The 13945-nt window shown below is 52.8% G+C and overlaps 6 protein-coding genes across 6 annotated transcripts; 3 read left to right on the top strand and 3 right to left on the bottom strand.

Annotated features, from left to right (window-relative positions):
* Nucleotides 1-843: 843 nt before the first annotated feature.
* On the top strand, nt 844-3142 carry Z520_05105 (uncharacterized protein; the record flags this gene model as incomplete). The annotated part of the gene is made up of 2 exons (XM_016775609.1): nt 844-1047; nt 1106-3142. The coding sequence occupies 2 exons, from the start codon at nt 844-846 to the stop codon at nt 3140-3142; spliced, it is 2241 nt and encodes a 746-aa protein (XP_016633652.1).
* Nucleotides 3143-4416: 1274 nt separating this feature from the next.
* Z520_05106 (uncharacterized protein) lies at nt 4417-5064 on the bottom strand (the record flags this gene model as incomplete). The annotated part of the gene is made up of 2 exons (XM_016775610.1): nt 4417-4620; nt 4783-5064. The coding sequence occupies 2 exons, from the start codon at nt 5062-5064 to the stop codon at nt 4417-4419; spliced, it is 486 nt and encodes a 161-aa protein (XP_016633653.1).
* A 955-nt stretch (nt 5065-6019) lies between these two features.
* On the bottom strand, nt 6020-9115 carry Z520_05107 (uncharacterized protein; the record flags this gene model as incomplete). Its single annotated transcript, XM_016775611.1, has 1 exon — nt 6020-9115. One exon carries the CDS (start codon nt 9113-9115, stop codon nt 6020-6022), a length of 3096 nt encoding a protein of 1031 aa, XP_016633654.1.
* A 616-nt stretch (nt 9116-9731) lies between these two features.
* On the bottom strand, nt 9732-10583 carry Z520_05108 (uncharacterized protein; the record flags this gene model as incomplete). The annotated part of the gene is made up of 1 exon (XM_016775612.1): nt 9732-10583. The coding sequence occupies one exon, from the start codon at nt 10581-10583 to the stop codon at nt 9732-9734; it is 852 nt and encodes a 283-aa protein (XP_016633655.1).
* A 778-nt stretch (nt 10584-11361) lies between these two features.
* Z520_05109 (uncharacterized protein) lies at nt 11362-12693 on the top strand (the record flags this gene model as incomplete). Its single annotated transcript, XM_016775613.1, has 1 exon — nt 11362-12693. One exon carries the CDS (start codon nt 11362-11364, stop codon nt 12691-12693), a length of 1332 nt encoding a protein of 443 aa, XP_016633656.1.
* Nucleotides 12694-13124: 431 nt separating this feature from the next.
* Z520_05110 (uncharacterized protein) lies at nt 13125-13520 on the top strand (the record flags this gene model as incomplete). The annotated part of the gene is made up of 1 exon (XM_016775614.1): nt 13125-13520. One exon carries the CDS (start codon nt 13125-13127, stop codon nt 13518-13520), a length of 396 nt encoding a protein of 131 aa, XP_016633657.1.
* Between the last annotated feature and the right edge of the window lie 425 nt (nt 13521-13945).

Consider the following 13945-nt stretch of genomic DNA (forward strand, 5'->3'; position numbering starts at 1 on the left):
GCGGGCTTGGATCCATCTTCAGTCCCTTCCAAGCCAGGATTGTAATTGTTTCGGGACCAGCTCGGCACGACGGCGTGGGCGAGGAACTGCTGGTCCAGCTGGGCGGACCTACCTAGAGAACCATCATCAAGCGGGTGTGATGGATACTCAGGTACCTAGGAAGACATGATGGACACCGGCAGAGTCACGGGCCCCTGCATTAGCGTGGAACCTTCGGTGCATTAGTGTCTCTAACAGTGTCTCTTCCAGTGTCTCTTCCAGGCGCCACTGCTTTGCCCAGTGGGTGCCAGGTGCCCCTCCGGCCCCTCGTTGCTATGGCAGCGCAACGTCAACATCAAGCCCTGCTACTCGCACCTTGAATTCTACGGCCAACGTTCTTCTCTGCACACTACCGGGCACTATTACCATGTATCCTGTATCGTTTTATGGCTGAAGTTTTCGGAATTACCTAGGCATGCGGCTTGATACAGAAAGCCATCCGCGATACCCCTTTTCCTGATCCATGGTCGTACATGATATATCCTCGGCGCCATCAGCCCCTGCAACCACCACCTCGCTTTTACCATTACCCTCTCATTCATTCTCTGTACCACTACCGTCATCCATTCTGTCTTGCATTTCTGCCCCCGGCGCAACTTTTATCGCATTGTACATTTCTTGCCTTGACAGCATAGTCCAATTAGTGCGCAACTCCCAACTGTCCATGACTCCCAGGCGCAGCCAATGAAAAGCCTTTGGTCAACAGAGGAACATTCACAGCATTCGCGGCATTGTTGAAACAGAAGATTCAAACATTTCACACCACCGAGGGTCACATCCGGCCCCAATTAGCGGTTCGCGGCCATGGCCATGATTTCCCCCTTCTCGGAAGCGCCTCACCAGGCCACTGCGGCGCCGCAGAGCTACTTCGAGATCCAAGAAGATTCCGCGCACGGCGATACCCTTGCGGACAAATATCAGATGCTGGAAGAACTAGGTAGCGGCTCGTTCGGTGTTGTCTACAAGGCTATAGAGAAAGGGACGGGTGAAATCGTCGCCATCAAACATGTATGCAAGACCGTCCGAATGCAGTCAAGTCTATTCAGCTAACGTTCGAAATAAACAGGTGGATCTCGAATCTTCTGAGGAAGACCTTTCCGATATCCTGTCCGAACTCTCCGTCCTCTCATCATGCTCAAGTCCGCACGTCACCAAATATCGCCTGGCGTTTCTGCGGCGACAGACTTTGTGGATTGTCATGGAATACCTCGGAGGCGGATCATGCGCAGACCTCCTCAAGCCGCCTCCCCATCGTCTGTCAGAAAGTCACATCGCCATCATATGTCGAGAGCTGCTCCTCGGCTTGGCGTACTTACACGGTGAGGGAAAATTACACCGAGATATCAAGGCCGCAAATATTCTGCTCGGTATGGATGGTCGGGTGAAGCTGGCCGACTTCGGCGTCGCTGCGCAGCTGGTTGGGTTGAAGAGCATGAGGAACACTTTTGTCGGGACTCCTTTTTGGATGGCACCCGAGGTCATCCAGCAGGAAGGTCATGACGCCAAAGCGGACGTCTGGAGTTTGGGCATCACGGCAATGGAATTGGCAAACGGCGAACCTCCGCATGCCAATGTTCACCCCATGAAAGTCCTATTTCTGATACCGAAACAGCCTGCGCCGCGGCTAGAAGGGCCCAATTGGTCCAAAGACTTCAAAGACTTTGTTGCTTGCTGTCTAACCAAAGATGTCGACAAGAGGAAAAGTGCAAGGGAATTGCTCAGCCATCGGTTCATCCGGTCCGCTGGGAAGATTGAAGGTCTCCAGGAGCTGATCGTGCGAAAGCAGGACTGGGAAGCTAGCAAAGGGGGAGACAGAAATTTGAAGTACTACGCCGAAACCCTCAAAAACCTGTCGCAGGGCCGGAATGACGATGACTGGGTGTTTGAGACCGTCAAAGCTGTGCCCACTATGGATTTCAAGGACTTTCACACCCAGAGGAAGAGGAAGGCTGGGAGAACACCAGTCGACGTCCTGGGTGATGGCTCCGAGCAAAGCGCCGCACATATGATGGAGGGGTTGACTCTTGACCGTCGACCAGAACCTCAACAGAGTCCAACCAAGCTGACGATGCGGAAGATCTCAGAGTCAACACAGCAACAGTACCACAAAGACCGAAGGGACTCTACTGATTCGTTAGCAGGCAAGAGGACAAACAGGAAGAGGCTGTCCAGCACCCAAGTACGGCAGCCACTGGGAGTGAACATGTCGTTTGGCAACAGCCCAAGCACAGTCCGACAATTTAGACGCGTATCACCAAATGCGAACACGAGCCCGAACACGGAGAATGAGGATCCGAACTCTAGCGTCATCCGGACTCCGTCAAAAGCCAAACCTGACCTGTCCTCTCTGGTGGATATTGAGGCTTCATTGCTGTCAAAGCCTGATAAAGCATCAAGATTCTCCTCGACCGCCACGACCATCGCGATAGAGACGAAGGAGGCGAATCTTGGCCGTAAACTCTACTCGAACGCAATTGGTATTTCGTGTCAAGACGTTCTCAATGACACCGCCGACGAAGTCAAACGCGAGGCTGTTGCGCGGCTAGCCGAGGCCTTCTCCGACTTGGAAAGCGTGGATCCAGATGGCCTGTATCACATTATGCAGTCAATCATCTCCAAGATGAAGCAGGACGAGACGTTGAAGCATATGCTGCCCCAGCAACCTTTGACGATGTCGCCATCCAAGGAGATGCTGCAGTCCCCTCAGAAGCTCAATGACCCACACATGTCGACGGCATCACCGCAGCCCATTGGCCCCAACGAGAGCAGACAGGTTACTCCTAGCACACCGACGGGGAAAGGAGCCGTGGGTGCCAAACTGGTCCTTGCGCAGAACAATCCACACCTCAAGAGTCATCGACGGAGGCAAAGTGCACAAGCTGCCATTGTCAAGTCCCGTGACACGAGTCAAGTCTTTGCAAGTCCGCTAAGAAACACAAGTGTTGAAGAGAAACAAAAAGCAAGTCTGTTGGAGGCTGAAAATCAAACGGAGAAGGAGATGATGAGCGGGTTAGTAGGTGGGTTGGAACACACGAGACAACTTGCAGATGCACTATTCGAGAGATGGTGCGAGGGGTTGAGGGTCAGATGGCCAGCTGTTTAACAGGAGGGGCCAAGACCGGGAACAGGTGTTTGAGTAGCTCTGACCACTGATGGAGAGGATGAATGGCCACTTGACTCTTCATCTTGGACATTGGTCTGAACGCTTCCGCAAGAAAGGCGGATGTGAGAATTCGATGATGCAATAGGTTCGGGATTGCCAATTTGCATAGCGACACGGAAATCGGAGTTTGGTTTTGGGTTTGGACGGCTGTTGTGCTAACAATCTGCTTTTACTTCTCACATGTTCATTCGATTGGAACAAAAGGCCGAAACCTCAGGGCATCACCAAAAAGACAAGACTAGATATCTTGCACAAAAGGGGCACAGAAAAGAGAAAGACAAAAGTTACGACCCTATCGCTGTTTCCACTACTTTACTTTACATTACGGCCGATACCACGAACTGAGAAGCGGGGGGGAAGAAGGGGAGCGTCTTCTGGCTGGGTGGGTATGCGCAAGCAAGTTTCAAAGAGGTAGTTTGCACCCAGTCAGTGGACTCTTTCTTTTCCCCGGAGGAGAATGAACGATTCGGAGTCGAACTCGGAGAGAGGACGGAGGTCGCTAAGTAAGGGAGGGCATGTTCGGGCCTTACACTAGTACAAAGCCGAGTCGGGGGACCACAGGTGTGTATGTATGTACTCTACCCTTCTTGGACGAATGGGATTGAAGTACGAGACGGAACGGGTGAAGATGGGGAGGAAAAGAGAGAAGCACAAGGCGGGAGACCATTTACCTGTGTAGATTAGAATACGCCAGAAGGGCCTTTAAGAAGGTTCAGTCGCGAGACCAACCACCTGCAGACGGCGGTGACTTATGCTCTTCCTGAATCTGCGTCTGGATGCGTCTGTGTCTGCGTCTGCATCTGCGTGTGCTTCTGTGGCTGTTCCCTTTCGTGTCTTCAAAAACAACGTGTTGTAGTGTATATCCTGTTAGATACATAGGTACATACGTACCTCGTGAATAGATCATATGCTAAGCAGAGTCGATGAATGACTCAGCCGCCGCTCACTCAGTTCACTCACTGCGTCAGATCATTACAGGATAGAATGGATATATTGCTCGGTACTGGTACAGATTACATTCTTGTCTTCTCAACAAGGGACAACATCTCTGGGACAGACTGCACGAAATGCGTAGATATCCATTCTCCTCTGAACAAGCCCAGTCCTCCTGTATTTTACGCCACCAAGCAAAACATAAAAAGCACCCGGAGGGCAACACAACAACTAAGGAGCTTCACTCACTCAAGGCTGTGTGATGACTGTTGTTGGCGGTCCTAGTAGGTAGCCTGTTGTAAACCATTCCCCCCCTCCCTCTTCCTTTCTTTTTTTTTCCATAGCCTTACGCCCACCATGGTAGGGAACGCCCTCGGCCCAATCTCGACGCGGCGCTTGATGGCAGTATGATCCTCGCCCGACTGGACGCGGCGCTTAAGCTCCTCCGGGTTAAAGTTAGTGCCGACCGGGTTCTCGCGAAAGGCCTACGAGGTTAGGAAGCGATACTACTCGCCCGGATCGTCGAAGTTATCTATCTATAACTCGAGCTTATTTCCGTCCGGGTCGGCGTAATATATACTCGTCGTCGCGCCGTGATTGACGTACTATACGGGCTCGGTCCCTAATACGCGCCGCTACTCCTATACCGTAACGAGATCCGCGAGGTTACGGAACGTAAACGCGATATACTCGAGCACTAATCCTAATCCGCTATTATTGGAGAGGTTATTGAACTTGATGATGCCGATCCGGTGGTGCTCGTCGTCGTACCGTAACAAGTACGCCCGCTCGTTCTCGAACTCGATCCCGGCCCTAAGGAAGCGCTTATAGAAGTCGACTATCTCGTCGAACCGCGCCGTGCGGAGGACCACGTACGCCAGTTTCCACGGGCTGAGTACGTCGTACTGTTTCTTGGTCGTCGTAGACATTTATAGGTTGTGGCTATTTATATGATCTTGCTCAGGTCTTGACTCTTCTTCCTTTATTGGGTGGGCAGCAACTTCAGAGGATCTTTACTCTCTCTGGTCAAGAATAGAATATCGTGAAAGATGGCAGGCTAGGAGGCTTAAAGCCAGAGCAGGGCAATTTTTCTTTCTTTCTCTTTTTTCTTCTTGAATTTATAAAAGTCCCAAAGCTCAACTGATTTCCTCCCTTTTTTTTTTTTTTTTTGAGGTCTGAGACTCCACTCCCCGCCCCCACCACATATTGTTAAACGAGGATTCGTAACTAGAGGAATTACACCCACCCACCTTGTCTATGGTTGCATGCATGCATGCAAGACGGCACTGAATCGAAAAACTCGATGAGAACCTGTCTTCGTTCTCAGCTGGTGTCGGTCTCGAACTCTTTTGGGTCGCAGACCCACGTCGACGGAAGTTTCTTCAAATATTCGGTGCCGAAATTTCAACTCCGGCGAGGCTGAATGCGGGCCAGTCACAGGCGGTGCCGAGAAGCATATCACTCGTACATTTATATTGATACGAGGTTACATATTCAACCCTATCGGTCCGGATTACATAGTTACCCGACAAACGGAAGCGGGGGACTATACGCCATATGCGGAGGAATTGGGGTGGGGTTGGGGGGCCGGGGGGGTGGAGAGAGCAGAGAGATTGATGCTGACGACCAATTCTCATATTTCTGTACCGAATCAAGAATTCAAGAAGTAGAAACGTTGCCGAACCTCATCAAGTTTCCGGTCTGGCTTGATTGAATATCCTCATGCCGATACATCCGGCGCTCTCTCCCCTCTCTTCACCCCGGTCTCGAGTGATATGGCCATCCAATTCCATGCCACATTCCATGACTACCGGTTCCAGGAGGTACCGGTAGAGTGTAGACCCCCACAGAGGCCGTTATCACCTCCCCCCCCTTCTTCTTTTTTCAGGCTCCGATATGGATAAATGGCACCCACAGATTGAATTTTTGCTGCCCATTTATCCTGTTTTTCCATAAACTTGTGGTTGCATGATGCATTGCATGTGCCACAGCGTCGTCATCGCTGAAGCCCTGGCGCATCTTCTGGTTGAGCAAGTCATAAAATCTCGGGGCAATCTTGACTGCAACCCTGTCGTTTGCCTCCCACAGGGTCCCAATGACGTGGGGGAATCCAACCAAGCTGAAGGCACTTGCCACGGCGATGGATTCGTCGACGATGGTGCTCGACTTGTTTTGCGCCGTCGAGCATGCCGAGAGGTAGGCGATCTGCACCTGGTCGAGGGATAGCTGGCCCAGTTCTTGGATCGTCAGCCGTCCATCATCCAGCTCCAGCCCGCTTTGCGAGGGGCTGTCGGCCTCTGAAATCCCGTGGCAGATAAAGTGCGCGATAGTGGCCGACTTCAACTTCTCCAGCACCTCCTCGCGAGATGGGTTGGTTAGGACCGAACTCTTCACCTGGTTCACCCCCAAGCTCCTAGTCACCCCTCTAATCTCGGGTTTGACTTTCAACGGCCCGAGACCCTTCGTCTCGGGCATGCTCACGACGAGCAGCTCGGTGCCCGGGTCCTTCAGCGGCCTCGGCCTTTTTTTCCTGAGGTATGCCAGCGCTTTGAAGGTTGGGATATAGCTGGAGACCGCATGGCCCATGGTACTCTCTCTAGAAGTGTCCCAATGCTTCCCAGCGGCGTGGAGCGGCAGGAGACCCAAGAGGCCGCTTGTGACCCACCAAATGCGTGGAAGCCTCTCCGGAGGAGTCTCGCTGATAAGGCCCAGGTGTTGAAGCACCGGCTTGACCGCGAAGTCCCATAGCCATTCCAACGTGTCCGATATGCGTTTATCGACATCATCTTCCTCGATCGAATCTACTTCATCTTCCTCCGTTGAATCTACATCATCTTCCTCTGTCGAATCTCCTTGATTGGGAGACTTTCCTCGGACCAATAAATTGACGTGACCTTGGAGGTCCTTCTGCGTGATGTCGTGTAGTGGAATGACTTCCACTCGGTGCCTACTAACGAGGAACGCATTTGTAAGGTCCCCAAGTGTGCTGAAACACACGATGGGGCCGTCGCGAGCAAGCTCGGTGAAGTCGGTGGCCAAGCTCGTACTCGGGAATCTTTGAAATCCCGGCATGTCGCGGATCTTACGCTCGAGCAACTTGAGATCCTCCACCTGCTGATTCCGGCGCGCTATGGCAGCGGCCATTGAGGCCTTGGAGCTGCCGTTGCTGATCGGTACCAGTGGACAAGATATCCTGTAGCACAGCTCCATATACTGATCATACAGCTCGCCATTCTCCATCTTCAGATCTGATACCTCGATGGTCAAACTGGCGATGATGCCGCGGCCAGACTCCAACGCCTGCAGAGCCCTCCACGGTGACCCGTGCTTGTTAGAAAAGCATATACAGGTGGCCGCGAGAGGGCCCAACCCAGACAACTTACTGATGACATACTCCATATCCTCCCATGCCAACGTCCGTGGGTTGAGCCTTGGCCAGAGACTGATGGCCAGCTCGTATGCGTCTGCAGCCTCATCCCAGTCCCTGTTTCTAAGTCTCAAGTCGCCGAGTTTCTTGCAGGCACGCATCCTGGTGAAGGGATGTCCATTCTCAAGATGTGCCGCTTGACGATAGTAGAGCTCCGCCTTATTCATGCCCTTGAAGGGTGTTTCTTCCACCTGGACAATGGTGCGTGTCTGGTTGATCCTGCGTATATCTATCGGCCCTGATCTTCCCGCCTGAGGCTCACGTTGGAGACGATTGAATTCTTCTCGCACTTCCCACGGCACTCGAGTCTCTCTGCTAAACTCTATAGCCATCGCGTCACCCAGACATTCGATGGCTTCAGCCTGGCCTGGATGCCCAGATTCAAGGCGTTTCGCGGCGTTTGTGGCAAAGGTCACCATCATGCCCTCGTCACGCAGGCGGCCAGATTTCTGAGCCCGAAGAGCGTATAACTGGGTCACGCTGCTAATATATCTCCCCATCTGCGGGTGGTTTCGATCAAGAAGAAATTGTGCTTTGTGGGCAGCCTCGGCCGTCTCTAGGGCCAGGGTCAGGCATTCCATATTCCCATCACACTTGTATTGAACGAGGTAACCATTTGCCTGGTTGTCGAGCACTCTTGGCAGCATCGCGTCGCGCTTCGGAATGCGGGAAGCTGCGCGTTCCATGGCTGATATGCCGCTTTGTAGGTCGTTGGAATCCTTGGACCTCTCGAACTTCCTAACACGCATGTTTCCCATCTCGGCGATGTAAAGCAGGCGATCAGGATTACTGGCACTCAAGATCTCGAGCGCATGTTCCGTCTCCTTGATAGCGTGCTCCAGATCGCTCAGGCTCCCCGTTCGGTTCGCACACATCTCCAACTGAACCGAGAGATTCCGCCTGAGTCGCGCTACGGCATCATCATCGCCTGATTCCAGTCCCTCGGCAATCTCGACTGCTTCAGCAGCATACTTGACTGCGCTGCGGGCATCCATCGGATTTCCAGCCCTCTCGAATTGATGGCCATATAGGTTTGCGAGGCACGTGAGCCGGACTGGTTTCGCAGGTTCCGAGCTGGGTGTCTGGCGCACCACACGTTCAGCCAGGGAGATGCCGGATCGTAAGTCGGCCCGGTCTCCATTCAGCCGATAGCGCTTCTCATAGCACATGGCCAGCTTGCTTTCCCGCCGAAGCAGCTGAGCCCCTTGATTGGGGGGCGTCAGCGAGATTGCCTCGCCAATTGCGCGAACGAGGTCTCCAGAATGGAAGAAGAAGGCCGTTTTCGCATCTGGCCAGTGTAGGGTCTGATACATGAGGCAGTCGGCCAAGATCTCTCGCTTGTCTGCCGACTCCGGGTACGCCTTGACGTCCTGCCGAGCATCCCAGACGTTTGAGTGATCGATGAAGCGCAGAGACACCTGAGACATTCCAAAGCTGGGCTGATGCTTCCCCCACTCGTAGAATGGCAGGGGCTCAATCTGCCTCTGCCTGCCATCCTTGTTCACGGGGACGGACGTGCTGGTCCCGCGAGCCTTCTTGAACGGATTCCACATTGTATTCGGTCGATTATCAGCGCATTTGGTTTGGGAGAGGGGAGGAATCGATCACACATGAATTCAAGGCTTTCAATTGATTTTATGCTTCCTTTCTCGCCGCGGGCCGATCCGTGCCACGATTCGTGGGGGAGAAACTCAATGAAGTGGGGAGTGATGGAGTTGGGTTGATTCCTCTTGATGATGATGATGATGATGCTGGGATAGATCCGGGCTGGCTTGGTGGAACAAAACACAACAAAGTGACCTGCCTTGTACTTGTTATTCGTATCAGGTGGTTCTACTCTTACTCATTGAACTGGCTTGTAAAACCCCGTATGTCCGAGTCTACTGTACCTACTTGTACTAAATCTATTTGAGCGGGCCGCCGTGCATACTGAACTTATCTAGCTGGCACCATCTGAGGGTTGTGCCATTCCTTCTCTCGCATGCCGGTGTCAAGCATGGTCTACTAGGCAGCCAAGGTGGATGAAGTGATTGGACTCGCCGTGTGGAGTCTCGCTTGTTAGTGCTGAGTGGCTTCCGCCTTTTAATCGGAACTGGAATCTCGACGACGAATCCGACTATGTACGAGGTACGAGGTACAGACCGCCCGCTTCCTTTTCACTGATATATCTTATTCGTCGTCTCCAACCATGTCGAAAGTGTCGGGTCCATCCTCTTCTCCTTCCTCATCCTCCAGGTCAACCTCCACACCTTTACTCGCTTTGACTTGCGCGCCTCTGTTGTCCGCCGTGAGAGCCCAGCAGTTGTCTTGCTCGAGCCTTGCCGACGCCGCTCTGTTTTTCAGCTTGAAGATGCTGAACTTGACCTTGCGGTAGCAAAAGGCGTAGACGCGCTCGCCCTGGAGATACGAGGCCACAGCCGCAGTACGTGTAGCCTGATGCTTCACAGAGCCACCAACCTCGAGGTCCAGCATGCCGGGGATGAGCAAGGTCGCTCCATGGGATGCAATGTCTCCCACCGGGACCTCGCTTTCCACCCCGTACGAAGAGCTCTTGTGTACCCCGTCAAGTGTGGCCGCGTCCAAAACCGTGTAGTAGCCGACCACGAAGTAGACCCGCTGCACACCGTCCTCGAGTTCGTCCTGCATCCAATCTCTCACCGAGTCGCACTTGATGAGGTCTTTGAACACCTGCTTGGGACTGATGAGCGTATATTTCCGCACCTCGCACGGCCCGAGCCAGTTCGTGTTGGACGTAGATCTGCCAAGCGAGGTGGAAAGAAGCTTCGTGACGTTGGTCTTGAAGGCGTCGTCCCTGGATTCTTCGAGAAGCTTGCCCAGGTTCGCTTGCTGTTGAACCCGGAAATCTTTTCTTTCGGTCAGCGCAGGGTAATCGTCGCCGACCTTGTGCCACGGAGTTGGGAAGCCATCTTGGTCTGGCTGCTTCAAGTTCGGGATAAAGGATGCAAGCTGGAATGCCTCGCGAAGGGGTGCAACACCGGGAACAAAGTACTTGCTCATCATGTGCTGGACTGTGATTGCGTTCCGTCAATGGTGTTGAAACTTCCCCCGGACCTCTTTCAATTCGATGAATTTGTTGTCAATCCTAAGCACCGCGCATGCTGGTGTGCCCGAGGCAACCCTTCTCTTAAATTGGCCCCGGATATCAAGTACGAGTAGGTCCGTCGCACCCAGCAAGCAGTCTTGTCGTAGCTATCAAAGCCAGGGGAGGTTTTGCTGCCCAATGTATTACATAGCCAATTACCAGCTGGGGGAACCGAACTATTTCGTACCAGTGTTGGGGACCCGGGGGCTGTGCTGGCCAAAGACATTGCATACGAGCTAGTCAACGTATTGGCTAGGTGACCATCCAAAAAAAATGAGGCTTGACAGCATGTCAACTTTGACTGCTCCATTGGCCACGGGCTCCAACGTACCTCGAATATGAGTAAACCAACCAGCTCTTTCACTTCTAGATTCCGCTTTATGCCGATCTGCAGGTCGACTCAAAGAAGGCTGGCGAAGACAGGCTATATGCAACTAACACGGCCAGCTCCACAACGCGAAGGGGGCAGTGCTGGGTAATGAAAGGACCTCGTCGCGCTCGTACAGCACACCCTGCCCCGCGTCTGAGGAATCTTCTTATTCCTGGCACTATCTCGGCTTCTGATTGTTCTCTTTTCCTTTGCCGCTCCTGAACTTTCGTCGCTCGTTCCAAAGTTCCTCGCATTCCTTAACCCCAGGACAATCTCACACCAAGTCGCCCTGGGGGCTTAGCTGTCTGATCTGCTGTAAAGACATCATGGGCAACAGCGAGTCAAAAGCGACGAGGCTGAATGCCCAAGGCTGGCACGGTGCCCAGGAATTTCTCAGAGATGGAAGCCTTAAGAAACTCCAATTAGCTGTTCGCCTTCTCACCCAGGCCGTCAAGGTAGCGGGGCCAGACCACCCACACTTGATGGACTTTTATAGAGATCAAGGATACTGGGGCGGGTTCTTGTATGAGCGAACGGGCGACGAAGAAGCCTTCAACATGTCGGTCGATGCCTACGCTGGGGCTCTTTCAGAGGCCGGGCTGCAAGGCAACAAAAGGTACAAAAGCCGGCCAGACTTGCTGATGACGTTGGGAGACGTCTTCATGAAGCGATATCAAATGGAGAAGACAGACGCAGACCTTCAGAGGGCGGAAGAGCTCTATGACGAAGCAATCTCTCTTGCGACCTTTGGCGATGACAACCATACGACTTGTGTGGTCTCACTCGGCAGCTGTCTCCTCGCCAAATTCGAAAAGACAAAGGATCCAGACGTCCTCAGCAAAGCCATCCAATGCTGTCAAGACGGCATTGAAGAGTTTGAATATAGTCAATCGCTAGTCTGGACATACTCTGTCCTCAGTGACTGCTACTTGGCCAAGTACAAGGCCACCAAGTCACCCGAGGATCTCGAGGAGGCATTTCAGGCTGCCCAAAAAGCGCTGGACAAGATTCCCTACCACTCCGACGGACTCAATGCACTGACCAAATGCCTCCTCGCCAAGTTTGAACAGACCCAATCGCTTCGCGACATCGAGGAAGCAATTGCCAAGGCAACAACAGCCGCCGACAATTCACAGCTTTGTCGACCCCAGTGGGAAGAGAGCCTCAAGAATGTGGGCGATTGTTTGGATGCAAAGTACGCCAAAACCAAAAAGCAAAAGGATCTCAACGACTGCATCGATTTCCACGAAGAAATGGTCAAAATCTTGTGTCTGGCAGATCCCGCCCGAGCACACTCTTTCCACATGCTCTGTGGCCTCCGTTTCGAAAGGTACCAGAGGGGAAAGGCCGGCCAGGTCCTCTTGCAAGCCATTTCGGAGGGCGAGCAAGGTGCCTCGGTGGTGTGGCCCGGCTGGAAGAATCCGGAGCGAGCATTGTTGCTTGACTTGCTGGCTTCGTGCTACGGAGCAAAGCTTGCGAGGAAAGATCTCGCGGGCAAGTCTTTGGCCAAGGATCTCGAGAGAGCCATATCTTGCTGCGGCGAGGCTCTGAAGATCATGGGCACGGATGATCCGCGGAGGGAGAAGACGGCGAACAAGCTCAAGACCTTGAAAGTGGAGGGATTCTATGAAGAGCCGCCAGAGCAAATTACTAGCTAGCTATAGCCAAAATCGTACTCAGGAACAAGACTGGTGTGTGTGAATGATGAGAAGAAAATAATGGTAATAGAGAATGAAGCGGAGGGGATCGATATGTCGGTGTCGATTTACATCTTTTTTCCTTGTCATAATGCTATAGTACCTATCGACGACTGAGCCACAGTATAGGTTGTGGTCTCTGTGCTCGGGGCTAATGGCCCGGGCTCCTCGTCTTCGGAGTCGCTGCCGCAACTCTTGGATTCTGTCTGAGGAACCATATTATCCCAACCCTTCTCTTAAGCATAGATGCCGTGCGCCATCGTCAGTACTCGGATGACGATCTGCGTTCCGGATTCCCCTAGCTGCTCAAGATAGTGTTATATGGATTTGGACAGCAGCTCGAAGGGTTGGACCGCAACGACAGAATCACCCACGAGACGAAATGGATGGAAATGCTGGCGGCAAAGGACGATGCGGGTATCATACCTTCTCCAAAAGCCGTTATTGCTTCCTTTTCAGAATCAGATTGCGTACTCGCCTCCAAGCAGGCCGGCCCACTCCTATTCAATGCGCTAATTGACCGGAACATGGCTGGGCGGCGATTATTCCTCCTGGACACTGGAGAGATTGGCATCGGCAGTGATGAGGTACAGCCGGGCGATACGCTATGCATGCTCGCGGACGGCGGGAGGACGCCGTTCGTGCTCAGACAGGCTTCTCTACCCGAGTATTCGGGCGGCACTTTTACATTGGTGGGCGAAGCGTACGTGCGTGGAATCATGTACGGCGAGGCCATTCGTCGCATGGAGAAGAATGGCGGATCTTGGGAAGAAGCTCGCATAGTATGAAGAGACAAGCGTGGTTGCTTTGCGTATAACATTTGTCTACTGAGATGTCCCGTTGGGCAGCATCGTCCCTGTCCTATATCAATCCGAAGTTACTCAGCCGCGTTCCAAATACTGCCGATCCATTCCGCCCAAGTCGGCCATCGAACAAGAACCAGGACCGCACTCAGCGCAATCAATCAACCAGAGTTGAGCACCCGCCATTCTCAGGGCACCCTGATTTTGATCGTGAGCAAGCCCGAGAAACTGTGAATCAGCTTTGTTCATGATTGAGCGCAGTAGAGTCATGTGGATAGTGTGGTTATCTATAATGCGACATTGCTATTTAAGTAGAGTTCGGGTTAGAACAGAGTATGCCCTTGTACTGGAAATCGTAGCCGAAGGAAGGAGGCCAAAAATGCTGTCCTTCCAAAAAGAGACAGCGAATC

Source organism: Fonsecaea multimorphosa, assembly GCF_000836435.1.
Source record: "Fonsecaea multimorphosa CBS 102226 unplaced genomic scaffold supercont1.8, whole genome shotgun sequence".
NCBI lineage: Eukaryota > Fungi > Ascomycota > Eurotiomycetes > Chaetothyriales > Herpotrichiellaceae > Fonsecaea > Fonsecaea multimorphosa.